Genomic DNA, 20068 nt, shown 5'->3' on the forward strand with positions numbered 1-20068 from the left:
AGTCTCTAAAATACCACAATTTTTACATAGCTTTATATTTCGGTCCATCTGATGGTGTAATTTTTAAGTATTTTATGACTGATATTTGGATTAGTTACTCAGCACTTCAGTAGTTTTTTTTTTACCAAATACATTTGTATTTTTACTTGAGTAAAATGATAGGACAGTGCTACATTTTGTGGGTACTCAAATCTCTGTCTACATTCTGCTGATGGAATAAGATGAAATATAACAACATTTTATGTATTTTATGTCTCACACACACCTTATACAACTGACTAGTCTGAAAATAAAACACTATTTTAACAAAAAAAATCCCCCAACTTCAATAATATTAATGTATAAAATAAAGGCCAATCTGTACTTCAGTTAAACAAAAATAATAAACCACTGAGTGATTAGGAAAAACACATTTACTACACTGAAACAATCCAAACAAATCATGTTACAATAAATGACCTTCCTGCTCAAATTTAATATATAAAGTTAGAAAAAAATCTCTAAAATGTTTTGAAGTTTTCTAGCATTTAGGAAATAAAGATAATTTTGTTGATTTTAAATTACCTAAAACAAAAAAAGTTTAGTCTGATTTGACTTCAGTCAGTGAGAAAAAAAAAGTATTTTTATTAGATAAAAATGCTTTCCAAATTTAGATTTTTAATCAAACGTTGAATTGTACTTTCTTACAAAAATCAAACACTTTCAAGGATTTTAATCTTGGAAACCTTGAAAACACTTAATTGAAATTCCAGCATTTGCAAGGATTTCAAGCACCCATATAAACCCTGTAAAGACGAATGTAAGTCATTTAAGTTTTACTTCCTATAACCAACAGTTCCTACCTTTCTTAATCTTCTGCATGGGCGTGAGCGAGGCGCCGTTGGTTCCCACCGTCAAGCCCACGTTTGGCGTAGAGACTTTTGGCGAGGACAGCATGGTTGGCGTCCCGTTGGGGGAGTAGGTGAAGAGCGAGCTGCCGAAGCTCTGCCGTCGTCCTTCCCGCCGATTGCTGTCGATGGCTGCCTGAAGCTCGTTGGGGTTGCTCAGACCTCTCTTATCACATTCATATGGGTACAGGTACTTCATGTATCTGGAATTAATGGATGTAAAGGATTCTTTTATGAACATTAAGTGATGCATTACTTCAAATTTCAATGTACTTTTTGGGGGATTTTATGTCAAAGAGCAACACAAAATAGTAGAATGAAGCTCTGGTTGTTGATTTAAAAAAAAAAAGTTTTCCGTTGTAAAAGTTAAAAATGAGGAGTTTCAATGCTTTTAGGACGTCTTTACCAGATCTAAGAAGGTCCAAATGTTAAAAATGCAGAATAAACGTCCACATTTTGTTAATTCAACGAGTATTGATCTCAGCAACTAATTCCAGGAGCTTGTACAATTAATTTGTTTATTATATTTTTCACTCTAAATTCACTATTTATTTCTTTGAATTACCTTATAACTATGCCTGTCCTGATAACAAATTTGGTAGACGACAAATTGTCTCAGAAATTATTGAGATAAACGATAATATTGTTGTTTTGATACAATTTTCAACTAATAAAATGATAATGGCATAACAATGCAAGTTTGTCCTCTGAAAAACTAATAAACTTTATTGTAATTGTACTGAACAATCCAATAAGTATATATAAAAAAATCATCCAAAAACAAAAAATAAGATGAAAATAAAAACTGAAACCATCAATAAAATGGATGATAAAGTCTAAACTGAAATTTCACATAAATCATCAGAATGTAAATTAATGAGGTAATTTTTTATTTATCTTATGATTAATTGACAGACTGCTTATTGCAACATGCAGAATAAATATAAATGTATAATTTAGGAGATTTTTCTGGAGTTCTATAAAACCAAACTTCATCAGATTCAGAAAAGGACGTGAATTGATTTTAATATCAAAGAAGCGCTTTACTCATTAGAAATAAAGCTTTTTATTATTTTAAGAAAAAGGAATAAAATCTGGAAATTTAAACATTCTTTCATGAAAATGGAAAAAATAAATCAAAGACTTTTCCACACTGTTCAAAGCAGTGCATTGGTGGACTCAGGGCAGCAAATATAATAGAACACCTCATCTTTCTGACTTTTATTTATAAATTAAAATTAAAAAACATGCATTATTTCCCTTCCAATTCAGCATTATGCTCCAGTTTGTGTTGTTCTATCACATAAAATCCCAATAAAGCACATTAAAATTTCAGGTTGAACTAAAATCAAGATCAAGAGGTATAAAAACCGTAAATACAACACAAGCCTCCTTCCTGTGAGAGCAGATCAGGATGAGATCTGATCTGATCTTATGCTAGCTGGGAGCGAGGAGCTCCAACAACCAGAACCAACTACAGGAAATTACTTCGACACACAGGAGTTAATTTGAAAAACAAAGCGGCTGTTGACATTTGATCTCTGCCATCTCCAACGCTGTGAAGCACCGAACAGAGCAGGGATTAAGGGATTAAAGCTGTGACAGTTAAGGCACTGTTTAGTCACGAAGAAAAGCTGACTTAGCTGCGTCTGTCATCACTGGAAGGGTGAATCCAAATATGCCAAACACAACAACAGCACAGGCGGGTAGCTGAGAGGAAACAGAAACGTGCACTGACTGTGTGCGGAGGGTGAAGGCTGCACTGGTGATTGAGGTAGGCAGGTTAAGTCCCTTGGTAATCTCCCTCCACAGTTTCTTGTTGATGACCTCCACCAAGCCGCCTTTCTCTGTCACCAGCCTGTAGAGCATGTAGAGGTCCAGGACCTGCTTGGCCATTATGGGAATACGGTTCACAGGGGTTCCTGGTTCACACATACACAGGAGAAACATGAACAGGTTAAAAGATTGCACAGCCAATTAATGTTGTGTACCATCATGTGAATTATATTCGAGTTGTACGTTGGAGATGCTTGCAGTTTGCTTCAACACCTCGGGAAAAAAGTAGAGCTGAAATAATTAACCACGATTATTTGTTTATTAAAATAATCGTCAACTAAATTAGTAATTGATTAATCGCTTACTGGAGTGTAGAGACTCAAAAAATATCTTTATTTAAAGAACATTCTCAGTAATTAAGCAAAAACTGTGCAAATAATATGTACATTTTGGATTTGTGATGTCTGTAAATGTGTTCAAAAATCCCTCAAGTAGCATAGTTTTATTTCCACCTGGTTCAAATTCTGTAAAAAAAAAAGAAAAAAGAAGCTAATTATGTAAAATAAAGCAACTTTTTTTATTTGCATAAATTATTAATTGGATAATCCAAAAAAGAGACATTAGGATCAGCACTACATGTATTGATGTTAAATCAAGCAGAAAGTGTTGAGCTTTCTCACATGTTGATGTTATAAAAGTTCTTTTAGCTAAATATTTTGCTCCTCGATCTTTGCAAAAAATTATCAAACGTACACAAAAACAGAGAACATTTAAATAAAAGTCTTTACCTTAGTCTCTCAAATTCTGTTGTTAGTTTATGAATCACTGAACATCTTAGCACTAAAATACATTAAATATCTATTATTGTTGTTGTGTCAACCTTCCAGTCCTCTCAGGTCTTCTGGTTCTGGTCTGGTCTGAATCTCCAGAATTAAACACGGAGAAGCAGGATTCAGCTTCTATGCACCATAAATCTGGAACAAATTTCCATAAAACTACAAAACAGCTGAAACGCTGCCTTTAAATCCAACCTAAAATCTATTTTTTTAGCTCTTCCTTTAATTAATAGTAATTGGAACCTCATTTGTTTGAGTCTGGATTAAATTTTTCCACAGCATTGTGATGTTTTGTGTTGAGTTTTCATCATGTAAAGTACTTTGAATTGCCTTGTTGCTGAAATATGCTACGTGTCAGGAATGGAGTTTTTGAGGTAAAGGATGAACCAGAAGGTACACGGCGGCGTGGCATCTTGCTTTTATTTTTCTTTAGTCAGCAACACGAACATGTCCACACTCAGAGAGCCACTGGCATGATTTAAACACAGACAAGAATCCCACGCCACACAAGGACGCAACTCAAACTTAAATACTATGGGGAACAGGTGAGGGGAATAACTAATTAGCGGTCATGGGTGACACACAAGGCCTAAATTAACAGGGAGCACTGGAGACTACTTGGTTCAAAATAAACTCTGACATCTGAAAGGAAAACACACGAAAACAAAAGAAAAGCCCCACAACACACTGACATCATGACACTATGCAGACAAACGAGTCACCTGTGTTTGTTTATATTATCTCAAGTCATAACAAGAACTAAAAACAAAATGATTTAATAAAAAAAAAGGATATTTTACTATAAAACAGTCATCTTTGCACACAATTTAACTGGAATATCAGAAGTAATGCCTCAGTTATCAGAGTGGCCTACAGATGGCGCTCACAGATTCCAAGAGTGGACTTGGCAGACCCACCCACTGACTGTGGGTGACACTGTAACAGGCTTGTTCTGGTTGTTCAGTTGTGACCACATGTCTGTTGTCTCCCATGTCAGGCCCCGATGTGATAACATGCCCTCAGCCCACCTGTGACTCCAGCAGCGCCTCTGCAGAGAAATGTCAAACGGCTGCAGCTTTTAGATGCTCACAAACGATGAACGAACTGTCCAAACAGGGGGAACTGAAGTGCAAAGTGTTGGAGAAGTGTTCAGGCTTGGATAAAAGCGCTAATTAATTTCCAGGCTTTTATACGGTTACAAGCTGCAATGTGACCATGAAGCAGTGATCTCTGAAATGAATGAAGGCCTCACCCAGCCCAGTGAAAGCAGAGAATACGGGGAGGGTGATCGTCGTCCTCTCTATAAAATAATTAGAAGCTGCCTGTGGCACCGGCCAGTAATAAAGTGGGGAGATTCGATGCAGAAATGTAATGGTTGTAATGGATACGCAGAGCGCAGGGCTTTCAGCAGACACACGGAAACTCACCTCGTTTCTGCATGAAACTGAAGAGGTCGTCGAGAAACTCTTTTCTTTTTGGGTCCCCGTCGAGTTCGTAGAGCTGTGGAAACAGAAAGGAGAGAAAAATGAAGGGAAAAGTTAGATTTTGTTATGTTAGATATCATGAAACATTCAATTATAGATGGCAGTTCTTTCCCCAAGAGCATCAGGAACATAACTTTATGACAGTCAGATACTATTCCTGTTAAAGGAGCTATTAATATTAAAAGTATGAAACATTTTAGCATGTTTTGTCATTTTTCAAAGAAATTAAACTTTTGTGGAAATGTTCTTTTACAAAGGGTGAGGAAAACTGTTTCAAGAACCAGAGAAAGAATATATTCTTAATCAGTATTTATTCGAAGTGGAAAAGTTTGTCATCATTTTTCCAAGAAAATAAGTTATATAGAAACAAAAACACAAATTAAAGCCACAACCACTAAAACATATGGAAGATGGCACTTTACTGACTCCGTCTGATGGCCTGCTACTAACGTTAACTCTCGATCAGAGGTGTACAAACTTTTTGTGGTGCAAAATTGTCAGCTCAATAATACTCGCTGGCCAAAAAATATAATTTAAAAATTAAATAAAATGTTGCAATGCATGAAGTATTTAAATTAAACAAATAAAGAAATCAGATTTTCTTTTGTAGGAATGGGATTGTAAATCCAAAACTTCAAAAATAAAAAACTATTAAAACAGGATCTAGGTCCGTCTTCATTTGAAAACATTTCTTGTTTTTAGCCAAGTTTTAATACATCAAATAAATGCACCAAGGTGTACTTTAGAGTATAAGTCAAAGGTTTCTAGTTAAGAAAACCAGGAAGCTTGGAAAAGATGGTCACTTCGTGATGCATCTAACATTTTTGTAAGTCAGTTTTAATTTAGATGTCATAGTTTTGTCCTAATTTATTCTTTAATTGTTATTATTGGGACAAACAAATTCAGTCCAAAGGCAGCAAACGCTGTCAGTCACAATCTCATGTGGTGCTGCTCATCCTTCCTCCCTCTTGCTCTGTTCTATGCTACAGCTAGCATAGCCTGTTATGAATGCTCTGTCTAGCTAGCATAGCTACCAATGATGGCAGATAAACGATTTTCCTGTAATGATATGTTGTTTCTCCACCATTAGCACATTTAGCAGTGAGTGAATGAGGTTGATTGACAGCACTAAGACCCTCCTCTTGGTTCTGATTGGTTGTTTTGGCCGGAACGTTGCATTACTTTAGCCAGTAGTAGTTCAGGGAGGAGGTGGAGAAGATTGATCTTTTCACTGATGATCTGTCTCATAACAAACTGTCATGACATGGTGCCAGCTTTAACAAATATGGAGAAAACATATTTTTTATTAAAGTTATGTACTGCAGCTTGAATAAAATGCAACTACATAGCATTTTTTGAGAAGTCTGGATTGCTTTATGTATATTTTGCACGTTGCTTATGACTGTTGCTTGTGAGGAGAGACATTTCAGTAAGCTAAAACTAATAGAAAACTTTAGAGCAACCTACTTGCATACTGCATGCGGACTGTTGGATGTAAAATGCATGAGCAGTAAATATTGTGCTAGTGCCAGTATTGGACCAAAGAAAGCAAGTGACGCTTTTTATGGATCAAATAGACTAAAAATATTGTAACAGCAGCTGCGCTGGGGGTCTGGGGGGCAATTAAATTTTTTTCTCAGAGAGCCCAAGATTCCTGGCAGCGCCCCTGCCCATCAGCAACTTCTTTTACGCTTTTTAAAAATGTTTTTCAACTTTAATTATGAAAGTAAACGCATATTGTGAGGTTAAAAACAAAAAAATAAAGATAGGTCAAGAAGAAAATGAATAAAATAAAACGTGGAAGATAAGGGGGGCGTCCGAGATGGAAAATGAAGAAACGCAGCGGACCAGTGTGGCTTGATGAAATCCTGATGTGGGTCCAGCTGCTTGCAGGGCCCCGGGCTCCGGAAAGTTCAGCGAAAGTGAGCAGTAAAAGTGAGGCGCCCACACTGGGGGTAGTACAGTGGGCCCATTGAGCCTGTGGTTGTTGTTTTTTTCCGCTCGCATTGATAGTGAAATAACTTCTTAAAGCGTTTTCTATTTATGCCACATGCACACACTCAATGCAAACATTTAGGTTCTGTGAAAGCGTGACTCTCTTCACACTGCAGCAAAGGTTTACAGCGACGAGTCTGCGCTGAATATTTAGTACAACAAGATCACACGAGTGTCTGAGCAAGGTCACGGAGTTTCATAATGTTGTAGTGGAAGTAACCGGCTGTGAAACACAATGTGCTACTGAGCACTGCCGAACAAAACCACAGAAAATAAAAGCCGAGCGTATTATTACTAGACAGGCATCAGCACAGCCCACAGCCTGCAGCAAAGCCTCATGATGCAGTTTCCAACCAAGAGCATTTGATATCACTTCAGGAAATCACTCGCCTCAGCTCAGGGCCGACACAAACAGGCAAAAAGGACAGAAGCTTTCTGTTGTGCATGACAGTACAATAGCTCTAGAATGATTTTAATTGAATAAAAATAAGAACTAAGCATTCATAAAATAGATTATATTGGATGGAGACCTGGAAAATTCAAATTTCTCAACTTTTTCAGTTCATTTAAAGGTAAATAATTTAAAAACTGTGTGTTGGAATGATGAATAGCGATGCACCGATCCATGTTACAATACCGATACAGACATCTGAGCTTTAATATCGAAAAACATTTCTATTTTTAAAGGCAAACATAAAAGTACTGAGTTATAAATTCATTTTTAACTCTTAGCATCATAAGCTTGGTCAAACATGAAAAAACAAAACAACTTTAAATTGTTCTGTCACTGCGATTAGGATTATACTAGGCAACAAAAAATAAATAGCAAAGAAAGGGAGACAAAAACAATAAGTTGACATGTAAAATAAACTGCAATAAATCTTCATACAGATTTATTGCAGTGTGATTTCATTCAGAAAGAAATCACATTTTCTGAATGGTTCAGAAAGTGTGATTAGGACTCGTAAATATAATGTAAATAAATAATAAACCATAAAGTAGTTTCTCAGAGCTCAAAGCGTAGAATTAGGTAAAATAGATCTGCTCTGATGGATCGGCACATTGCCACTGATGCCGGATCTAGTTTTTTATTTTATTTCAGATATCAGATTAGTGCATCTCTAGTGACAAAACGCAAAGAAATCTCATTAAGCTCAGAATTATATTCAATTATTTAATTTCCCCCATGCAACAATAGTTACAATTCTCTGTGCAAATGTAATTAGTGGGGGAAAAGAAACGATCATTTTCTTGAAAGGCCGTCTCGGAGAAAATGAAAACGAAACGATTGTGATACGATGGCGACAGCGGTGGTTTGTCACCACTGAGCTCGTCCCGTAAAGTCACGTTCAGCCCTCATTAGTGACGCCAGGCTGGTGTAGGATCTTATGAGCCAGTGGTCAAGACTGAGAGGAGTGGGGGCTGTGAGGCCGAGGCGGGCTGAGGTGGATGCTGCGGTGGGGGGATGCCACCTAATGTACAAGCCTGCTGAGGGGGGTTTAATTACAGGATGCATGCATTCCGTGAAGTGCCGCACCATAAATCTTAGAAATTACCCCTTTACCCAGTTCCCATCCCCCTCATGTTACTTTATTTGCTCCTTGTCCCTTTTTTAGTCTCTTTCTCTCGCTCTTAATCACACCAATAAATATTTGCCTTGTGGTGTTGCTGCAGGCCACTCCCTCTAATCCACGGGATGTGGTGACAAGAGGATAAGAAATACAAACAGCTATAATATCCCAGAGACCATAATGCCTAAAAACAATCCAGTTATTGTTAACAGTAAAAGGTCTGATTCCCATGTGACGATTGTCGTTCGCAGCTATTTGGGAAGAACATAAGAAGCATATAGCTGAACTGCAGTGGGTTGATTAGCGTCACCGTTTCCTCGTCCACTCAACAAGGCTGCTTCATTTTGTAAAGTGTGAACCGTGTTGACACCATTCTTACTCAAGCATATCCGGTTTCAGGTCTCATTCAGGGTTAACAGGCTCGGGCACAGCACCCTCCTTCATCTGAATGCCTCCAGTTGCTTCCTCCACATTTGGCTTACTGACATTTTTCCAACATTTCGAATTGAAAGTGCGTCTCGGAGTTGAGACACTTTACCTACACTGCAAAAACACAAAATCCTGCCAAGAATATTTGGTCTAGTTTCTAGAGGAAATATCTTAATATACTTGAAATGACAAAACTAACTTACAAGTAGATTTTCAGCAAGAGATAGGAGCTTGTCTTAAGTCAATAATTTCTTAAAATTTATGAAAAAGTACTAGTCCTACTGGCAGATTACTTCATTTATAATAACGTATTTTTGCAACTAGTATTTTTAATCAATAATAAGGAGTTATCAACTTAAAATAAACTTCTATATATTGGTGAAAAGTTAATTGTTAGTTAGTTTTCTCTTATTTCAAGTTGTACTAAGATATTTGCACTAGAAACTATACCAAAAACCCTTGGGAAAATTTTGTGTTTTTGCAGTAGAAGTTTTAAATTGGTGTTATTTTTATGAGAAAAAATAGGAGTTGTTGAGGAAAAACAGTAATTATTATGACCCAATCTGCGGCGCCATTGTGTTGTTGAGGTTAGCAGCATCACGTAATTGTCTAAAAATATTATAATTACAAGATGGGATGAGGTATGCATATTATATGATGGTAGGAATATACTTCATTCTTTGCAGAAGTACCAAATAAATGAATAACTCAGTTAGGCAGAAACATCACATTTGAGCAAAGAAAGAAAATGTTGGCTCGTCTAGTGAAGATGAGGAAATAAATTATCTTTTAAAGCGCCATCATTTTTATAGCGGGATCATTTTTATAGCGTGGAAGAGTTAAAACTTTAATTATGGGCCAATGATTCAGCGGTGGAGAAAATGCTCTTAAATAATATATAATTTATTTTAATCAAGTGTGGAGCCAAATCTAACAAAGGATGTTTTTAAAATGTTGCTATCAGCTTCAAATGAGTGATTTTGCTTCATTGTGCTATAAATACGACATGAAACAGACGGCTATTTATTTTATTCTTTTGCCACCAAACTGAATGACGGCCCAGGTTTTTCTTGCTGCCACACAGAGGAAGACGTTAAAATAAAATTTTAAAAATCCCCATAAATCACTGCTGGAGAACTGAAAAGCAGCATGTCTGGGTGTAATACCAGAAGAAAACCTTTAAAGCCTTTATTCCAGGGAAGAATAACAAATATAGAGGCTGCACAGTGGTGCAGTTGCCTTGCAGCAAGAAGGTTCTGGGTTTGAATCCCAGCCTAGTTCTTTCTGCATGAAGTTTGCATGTTACTTTGACGTCCGCCCACAGCACAAAAACATGAGTTTTAGGATATTTGGTGAATTTTTCTTAGGCATAATTGTGTGTTAGCATGATTGCAGAGTTGTGTAGTCAATAATTACATTACATGAGCAACTTTTTGAAAAAAATGTACTTTTAGGAGTATTTTTTTTTTACTATGCTGCACGTTTTACTTTAGCTTGAGTAATTTTATTTTGAAGTATCGACATTTTTACTTCACTGAATGAAGAACAAACATGTTTGAGCCAAAAACACACCAGGCAGACACACACCTGCAGTTTGTTAACATTGCATATATCAAAATAAATTGATTTAAAAAATGGTTTCTGTTGTCTGATTTCATTCCATAATTGTGCTATTTATTTAAGTTGTTCTAATTTTGATCTTTAAATACCAAAATTTGCACATAACTTTATATTTTGGTCTGTTTGATGATGTAATTTTTAAATATTAAATGACTGATGTTTTGATCAGTTGTTCAGTAATTGACTTTTTGACATACTTTTTTACTCTTACTTGAGTGACTTTTTGAGTAATTTTTACCTTCACTTGAGTAAAAGTAGGTTGAATTTATCCACGTCTTTCCACTTTCAGAGCAGTCTGAATTACATGATTCAGATTTTTTTTCCCCCCACCAAAAATTTGCAACTTTCTTCCATATGTGGTACTAATTTGGAAATGTATCCAACAGCTTTCAAAGCATCTGCAGTGGTCAGTTTGCTGCAGTTTGCAAACTTCCACTAGGACTTCACTTAAGAACACGATAAATATGTTGCAAGTTCAGCAGCGGATTTGTGATGCCATGTGATTATTTCTCCTCTAAATACTCCAGGAACCTGTTTTAGATGCAAGACCAATCTGGAAATTGGTCATCACTGGGTCTCTAAACAAGATAAAGACTCTAAAAGTGACAGAAATTGTCCTTTAGAAAGCTGTCATCACCGTCCCCTGATGTAACACCTACTGGGAGCCAATAACTGTTCTGCTGGTAATTTTATAAAACAAAGAAATACTTCTTTTTTTTAACATTTCCGCAGAGTAATAACTGAATTTATGGGACGTGTTGTTTTAATTAGATCAAGATAATCTAAATGACTCGGGCCGCCCATATTAATGCCTGTAAAAATAACCTCCAGAGGCACCGGACTCACTCACAATACAAATCTATCATGGGAGAGGGAGACTGAGTTCATATTCTTAAAATAAGTCAAAGCAGAACTATGAAGGGATGCAAGGCTGCGCTCTGCGACAGGTATGAGGAAGTATTATTATTAGAAAATATAAATCAAGCAGTCTTTTTAAATGTAATAAAGAGAGGAGTGGCCGACAGCTGCACAAGTCCTATTAGAGGTGACATATAATGGTTCCTTGAACAGGTTGGGATAGATCTATGGGCGATTAAAAACATGTTTATCACAAATGTTTGGACCATGATCTGTTTTAGGGCATCTTGACACTTTAAATGCAAATAAGTCACTTACAAATTTTATTGTAAGCCACTGTTGGCCACCCCTCATCCCCCAAATCAGAGTTTACACTCGCATGTGAAAATGGCTGCAAACAGATGCGGAATTATACAACTGCACATCTTTGAAAAGTATTAGTGGAGCCTCCTGCATAACTAACAACAATGCAGCAAGTGATTTCTGGATCGTAAGTCAACAACAAAACACTTGTCTTTTCCAGCTGCCATTGTACAGCACATACTGGGGTAAATCAAGCTAGGTACTTACATAGCCTTGGGTTACTAGGTAAATGTGTAGTGCTCGTTGAATATGACTTAACAATCGGGAGGTCTTTGAAAGGGCTTATTTTTCAGACACCAAAAACATATTAATATATTTCTAGAAAACAGCTGGAGCTTGGGACGTTTTTAGAAGCAGTGACGACCCAAATGGCAGTAAAAATAACATGCAAAATGTTAATTTTGTATCCTACATCTTTGAAAAACAGAAGCGGAGCCTCCTGCACAGTCGACAAGAATGCAGCCAGTGGTTTCTGGATGGTAAGTCAACAATGAAACACTTGTATTTTCCAGCAGCCATTGTAGAGCGTAAAACCAGCCAACCAAATGTGCTGGAGCTCAACTTGAGTTGCTAGGTAACCGACTGAGTTAGGCGTAAGCTGGGATTGCTAGATAACAACACAGTGCCCATCAAATGTGACTGAACAACCTGGAGGTTTTTGAAACGGCTCGTTTTCCAGACACCAAAATATGTTAACTTATTTCCAAACAAAAAAAAGAATTGGGTGTTTTTAAGACCTACATAAAAGTATAAAAATGTGAATTTTGCTAGACAGGTTCCCTTTAAAAGCCGTTGAGAAGCTTCAGATTTTGAGATTGTTGTGGAGTGAACTAGATGAACCCGACGTGACACTGACAGAAGCGGCCAGTCGGGATTCTGTCAAACTGGCAGGGCCGCTATCACGATCACACCACACCCCTTGTTGTGTAGCATTGTTAGCTTCCCACATACACAGCATACATCTGTCTATCTGTATCTGCTTTCCTTTTTCACTCCTTGCTGTGTCTCTATTTGTCCTCCGTCTCCTATCAGCTTCGCTCTCTTTGTCTCCGGCCCTTTCTCAGTCCCAGGTATATAATCCCTGTGTACATTACAACCCCACCAGTACCACCTCCGTTACCGCCCGCCAACAAGACTTTTATCAGACGGACGCGGGTGTGGCTGCTGTAGGTTTTCCATGTCTCTGTAGTATGTGAGCTGAGACGGGGGGATTTAAGCTCTACTTGTCAGATAAACAATAAGAAACTAGATAAATGACAAGAAACTGGGCCGACTGGTAACGCAGGGTCCACACACCTTGATCAGAATGAAAAGAATAAAGAAAACAGCTCTGTGCTTTTAACCTTTACTTCACAAAAACAAAGATAAAGACTCTAAATCATATGATCTTGTGAGACGTTAAATAGATCAACTCAAAATTACCACCAACAGCAGATATGTGTTATGATGACAGAGCAAAGTTAATCCAGCCAGACTTCAGATTTCACAACTTCTGATAAATAATCATTTGGTGTCTGTTGTCTGATAGTTTGGGAGCGTATGTAGGTCAGCGACTGAACGTCTGCAGATAAATTATAAACAGGCCTTATTCTGCAAACAATCAGTAACCAAAGAGCAGCCTTTACGGCCTCAAAGGCAGCAGCAGTAGGTAACAAAATGTATGTGTGTGTGCGTGAGTGAGGGAGTTTGGGGGAGGGTCAGTCAGCCCATTAATGCAAATGGCTGTCAGTGGTGCTGGCGGTAGTGTCACGTAGCACACAATGGAGCCTCTGCAACTGAAAACCAAAGCCGAGAGAAGACCCTGGTGTCACCTACATGCTCCCTCACACCTGGCTCACAGAAAGGCCCACATCCACAGTCATAAGTCTGTTTAGGTTTCTTATTGTTCATTTACAAGTCTGACCTACATTCTGCTGCTTTTAAAAGGGAATAAATCTTTGTACTTTTCCAGCAGCTAAAAAGGTTTAGAGTTGTACCAGTAGTGCTAATAATTATCAAACTGGAAAAGCAATTAAAGGCGGAGTTATTAAGAAGTCGGCCTAATGTGGAGCTATGCTCACTCTACCGAAAAAAAATATAGGAGATACATCAGAAGACTGAATTTCAAACAGCTTTAAGAAGGTATTTACAATAAACTATAACTATCCTGAATGATTCTTCTTAATCTTATAATGTGTTATATTGATTGTGTATGTTTTTCCACCTGGACGCAGATATTTATCCCCAACAGGTTGGTTCCTGTTGCCACAAGCTTCCAAAATTCAATTTAGCATAGTTTAAATATCATTTTACTGATATGTAGTATCAGTAAAATGATACTAAATCATCATTTTAGTATCATTATACAGTCTAGTTTAGTTTTTAGATTAAAAACTAAACTATTTTTAGTTTTTAATCTTGTCCTCATGAGGATGTTGTTTTTTATGGTTTTTAATAGCACCATTTTGAATTATGTTATATTTTTATTTATTTAGTGTTGATGTAAAGTTTCCTATCTGGTGAAAAAGCTGACTCCTTTCACTGTAACCATAGCTGCCTAATGGTATAAATAAAGTTAATTGAATGATATTAAAGTGAATGTAGACTGTTTTCTGTGATATTATTATTCTTTTGTTTTCATCTATGGTCTCTATTTTGTATTTGTTTATGTTTTACTTTTATTTTAAATTTGTTATGTGCATTTTTAGTTGCTTATGTTGAATGTGTGGAACCCAAGAAGAATAGATGCAGGGAACTACAACAAATGAAACAATGAACACTGCAAAAATTGCAAATATTATCAAGTATTTTTGTCTAGTTTTTAGAATAAATATCTTGAAATAAGAGAAAACTAACTTATAACTAACTTTTCAGCAAGTTATAAGATCTTATTTTAAGTCAGTAATTATTAAATATAGATTACAAGTACTAGGTTAATTCACTTATAATATGAGGAAAATCTGCCAGTGTAACTAGTACCTTTTAATCTACATTCAAAAATTAATTACACAAAGCAAGCTCCTGTATCTTACAAGTATACTAAGATGTTTGCACTAGAAACTAGATGAAATTTTTTGGTAAGATTTGGTGTTTTTGCAGCAAAAGAAAGTTGAACGGCATTTTATTTTTAGCTTGTTGTATTGACCTGCTGCAGAAAAACAACAGAAGCAGCAGTATCTGATTCAGTAATGGCACGGAGATAACCCCTGTGTGTGTTTTTACCGCCCACCATTTGTGCGCTAGTCCTCTACCTTAAAGGAAACGTTTAAAACACAGCGATCAGATCAGCTTTCACCCAATGCACTGAGAGCAGTTTCAAAACATCCTATTAATCCACGTCCTTCAGGTGATTCTCTCTTAGGGAAGAGCTCAGTATGAACTTGTTTTCTTCATTCGGCCCCGCCTGAGTGGAATGGAAAAAATGCTGCTGCCTGTCGCCATAGGTTGTGTTTAGGCGTGACTAAATCAGATTAAGTCAGCTAAGCGGTCAGGTTAAAAGGAAAAAGAATAAAAAATAAAAGTAAATGATGATGATAGATGGGTGTGTCTCATTGAGCAGATAACTCTGACAGTGGAGAAATGAGAGCAGAGGGGTGAGGTGAACACATGATCAGCCGTATTCAAACGCTGCATTGTTCCAGGCTGGAGCCCCTTTGCAACTGTCATTAATGTACTGAGCAAACACAACTGGTCAGACAGGATCACTTCACCATAATAATCTATTTTATTTTAACAGGATTGTGTGGAAATGTTTATGACCCAAAGCAACATGCTGTGTGCTTCTCCATACAGTAAATAGACAGGTGCGTCACATAAAATAAATGTAAATGAATGAGGAACAAATTAAGTTAGTTGTTTGTTACAAAATGTCCTTTAGTTTTTTTTTAATGCTCAAGTTTGTTTCCGCCATTTCTGCCCAACGGGGAAAGATTATTTTAAAGCATTTACAGTGACAAATATTTTCATATTCATATGAACCAGTTTGACTTTTTTCTGCTATTTGTGAAAAGAAACAACTATTGGCAGTAGTGTGATAGTATGCACCATCTAATAAACTTTTTATTCAAAGTAATACTTAATTCAAAGGCATTCAATATATAAAAATACTGGTATTGACCCTTTGCAACTACGTCACCATGGTTACTAATCATTCAAGGCGGCTTGGTCAGGAGTGAGGGACCAGAGTACCAAACAGAGCGACTGAAATTGTTTTCCCCAAGTTGTTTTTGCCAGTTTATTCATGGTTTCTACTTGTTCAAGTCGAGCTAATTTATCTGTGAACGTAACACACCTGGTCGGGGCTCATAGAAGGCGACATTTACAGAAACAGTTAGCTTACAAACCGACCCGTACCTGCTCCATCCTGATGTGTTGATGTAATTACCAACTTTGCCTGAATTCACACCACATGATTTATATCATTATGTCATAAACAGCAATTCCCTTTACACCGGAGCAGCCTTAAAACCGTACAGAAGATGAAATGCTAATTTTTGGTTAGACACGTACCTTCTCCATAAAGCGATATTTGATATCTCTTTAATCACAGTTACTTACAAAGAATATGAATGTTAATCTTCTTACCTTGTAAAAAGTGTTAATCCGATTACACTGAGGGCTGACAGTCATTATGATCCATCGCTGGATACACTCGTCCAGCGAGTGTAAGTCGTTAAAAGTTACACATTAAAATGACAAGTTTAGTTTTCACCCTTGTCTGTTTGTGCAGCCCATCCCGCAGCATCCTGTGACCATTTTAAAAGTGAAATCAGCTAAATAAAAGTGTTATTAGTCTGTCTGAGTAAATATTGAACCAAAGTCTTCTTTCTGGAAGTTATTTAAGGTAAGAGAGTAAATATAATTTACAAGTTTTACATGCTGTAGAGAAAAGTAAAGTAAATAGATGCATTTTAGAGGAATTAACTGAAATATAATCTCAAATTATGTGCATTTTTGTACAGTTTTTAAAGAGCCTTTGAATGAAAATGTATAAAAATGTTCATATGATGTACAAATATACATATATGTTTAATGTAAATGTGTATGTATGTATATGGACAGTAGATATGTTTCCCTTTTTGTAGATTGCTTAGTCTCTTGGCTTCAATCTATTCCTTTTTTGGTAAAATACTGGTTTGAAAAATAAAGTACTTCAACAAATGTACAGCATTTCCTATGCTGGAAATTAAAATTTTTATTTTGATCCAACCTCATAGATTAGTAAGAGACTAAAGTTTATTGTTTGCTCTGAAAACACATGCATTCCTCGAGGCCTTCCTCTTTTCCCCCATTTTCTTCATTGTTCAGGACTTTTGCATGCAGCACATTTTTCAATCAATGACCTGCTAGTTAAACAAAATAAGCAGAACTGCGACTGAACAGTCCGCCTGTGCATTTATGGTGGTTTCTTTGTTTTTTAGGCAGCAGAGTTTAAAGATAAATGGGAACAAGTATAACAGCACATATAAATAAATGTTTCTCAACCAACTGGCTCCTTGGATACTTTACTTCAAATAGGAATAAATCTGAACACAAAAAATGTCTGAGCCATGCGGCAAGTATGGATAAGAGATATTTCAAATGTTATGAGTCTAAAATGTTTATAAAATGTCGGCTAACAGGTTTAAGAAGGCTTGAAAAGCCCTGAGAAAATTGATACTTCTTTTAGAGAAAAAAAATGTAACATTTGATATAAATGTTTAAAAGTTTCTCAGTAGATTAGAATTTATTTCAACAGATCACGTCAAATTAGTATTTTACAGCAATTATAATACGGGAAATTAGCTTCCACAGAACAATTTTAACAACACGAGACCGAATTAAAAGAAATGTTGCACATTTCACAGTTTCCGAGCAGATGATCACTAACGCCCTTCACAAGAAGGTTAAGCCACAAAATGTCGTAGTTAAAGAAGCTACTCTGTGTTGTGTTCAAAAATATTAATGGAAAGTTGAATAATTGATTATTTTATTCTGCTGATTAATTGATTAATTGGATTTAAAAATTGGGAAAATTCTGCAGATTTTTTATTTTACCACTTAGGGCTTTTTTAAATCCAATATTATAAACACATTAAAAGATGCAAATAAATTATTCAGTTCCTTTTTCAAATAAGAAAATAAACATTTTAAAATGGGCTCATTTATTCTATGCTTGATTGTTTATAGCAAAGGAAGCATCAAACTTCTGACATCAACATGTGAAAAGTTCAGTTCTTTCTGCTCAGCTTATCAATATCAATCAATTTTTTGATTAACCAATTAATAATTTTATACCAAAAGTGCTTAATAGATTTTTTTAAACAAACATTTAAGCTAAAGCTGCCACTTAAGGATTTCTGGGTAGCACATATTTACGGAAAATACTTTTTTTTTTAATCTTAAACACAAATTGCATGTATTTTTTGCACAGTTTAGGTTTAATTACTGCTCTAAGTGTGTTGTTTTTCAGCAAATGGATGTTTTTGAGTCTGTATGTTTCAGTTAATGATTAATTAATTACTAAATTACTTGGCAATTATTTCAATGATTAACTAATAGAAATAATTGCAAAAATAACATTTGTGTGTTTTGGTTGGTTGATGTCTGATGAGGATGGATCGCCTTCATACTGTGGCCATAACAAAAAGCTGAAATCCACAATAATTAACGGAAAAAATGAATATCTCTGTGTGTGTAATCTTTTTATGAAATATGTGAGTTTTACTTTTAGCACAAAATTACTTAAATAAACAAACTTTTAAGCTAATTTATTGCATTATAGCTGTGAAAAGTACCTAAAAAACAATGTAATCTTTCTGAAATGGCTTCCATAAACCACCACTTTTAATGAATCTGTCTTCGTCTTCTTCAAACCCGTTACCTGGGTCCCATCCCCCTCAAACAGAAACGCAATTAACAGGAAAACCAGAGCTGGCACACTTCTGGGGCTCTGAATATTGCTTTATCGACCAGGCAGGACCGAAGACATCATAATCACGAGTGACCGCCTGACCCCGTGAATTAAACTACATCGACAGAGGAAGGAGAGCCAGCAGCTTTGTCAACACAAGCAGACGCCGCTTGCGACTGACTTTAACTGATGCCGCGTTATCAGCGACCAACACGTTTGCCCACAAAAATGGCAGAAAAGATAAGCAACTAGGAAGAGAAGAGCAAGAATGGAACTGTTATAGCGCTTGAATAAAACCGCAGGTTGGAATGTGCCAATGATGGCACAACACCAAACCAAACCAACAGATTTAGAAATAGCTCTGGGCAAACATTTCCTCCAGGTTGATAACAAACAGGGTGCCATGTTTTGCCATTGAATTTCACAGCTTCTCTTTCACTTTCAATAGAGCGAAATGTAAACGGTAAAAATGCGTTATTTGGAAAAAAAAAAGACACAAACTTAAGTGAAATAGGTGTGAAAACACCTCTTTCTTTGCAAAGTGTGATGTTGTAGGTCGCGCCTCAGTTTTTTCTAACTGAGCCCAAAGATTTCCAGGCTGGGATTTCAGAGTTGCGTTCCTCCGTAGCGGCGGTGGTTATTTTCAGAGACAAGACTGTGTGAACTGCGTGTTTAGCAACATTTCACCACATTTTAGTCAGGCTGTTTGGCTAAAACTAAAAACCAAAAAGCGAAATTTCTTCAAGAGGACTTGTATGTAAGGAAATAAATCAATAAGAATATACAGGATGGGGCATAAGTTTTTATACATAGGAGATTGTAAAATGTTTATTTCTTTTATATTTCAGATACCCAAGAAGATGCGTTTGACAAAAGAGCAAAGAATTTAAATTATACTGATGGCTGGATCGGAAAGCAGTCGCATGGTTGCACGAAACGTTAACAGAAAACATGGAATGAGCATCACACACACGACACTGTGGCAAAACTTATTTACAAGTTTCAGAAAACTGGAAATGTTGCAGATCAACCAGGAAGACGTGCAGCGATTACAGAGTCCCACAAAAACAAAAACGGTTGTCCAATATAAAACGTTTATTTTTCTATGTATGGAAACTTGTGGCCCACCCTGAATATAGAGACAGAAAGGTGATCAGTATCACTAGAAATTCACCCAATAATTTCACTGATATTCAGAACAGCACAGCATTCTGGGGGATGTAGGCTCTAGCCTCTCTCATACTCAGCTAAACATACAGCTACGGAAAAATTAAGAGGCCAAACGATCAGTTTCTCTGATTTTACTCTTTATAGGTTTATGTTTGAGTAAAATAAACATTGTTCTTTTGTTCTATGAACTACTGACAACATGTCTCCG

General features: G+C 36.4%; 1 protein-coding gene across 2 annotated transcripts in view; it reads right to left on the reverse strand.

Annotated features, from left to right (window-relative positions):
* Positions 1–20068, reverse strand: part of arid3a (AT-rich interaction domain 3A) — a 75821-nt gene that overhangs the window by 11812 nt on the left and 43941 nt on the right. For both annotated transcript variants that reach the window (XM_023339832.1, XM_023339831.1), the window contains exons 4-6: positions 4927–4999; positions 2626–2809; positions 843–1090 (exon numbers count right to left, since the gene is read on the reverse strand). In XM_023339832.1, the coding sequence (XP_023195600.1) occupies positions 843–1090; positions 2626–2809; positions 4927–4999 (505 nt within the window). The remainder of the gene's footprint in view (positions 1–842; positions 1091–2625; positions 2810–4926; positions 5000–20068) is intronic.

This window comes from Xiphophorus maculatus, chromosome 9 (genome assembly GCF_002775205.1).
Source record: "Xiphophorus maculatus strain JP 163 A chromosome 9, X_maculatus-5.0-male, whole genome shotgun sequence".
Lineage (NCBI taxonomy): Eukaryota > Metazoa > Chordata > Actinopteri > Cyprinodontiformes > Poeciliidae > Xiphophorus > Xiphophorus maculatus.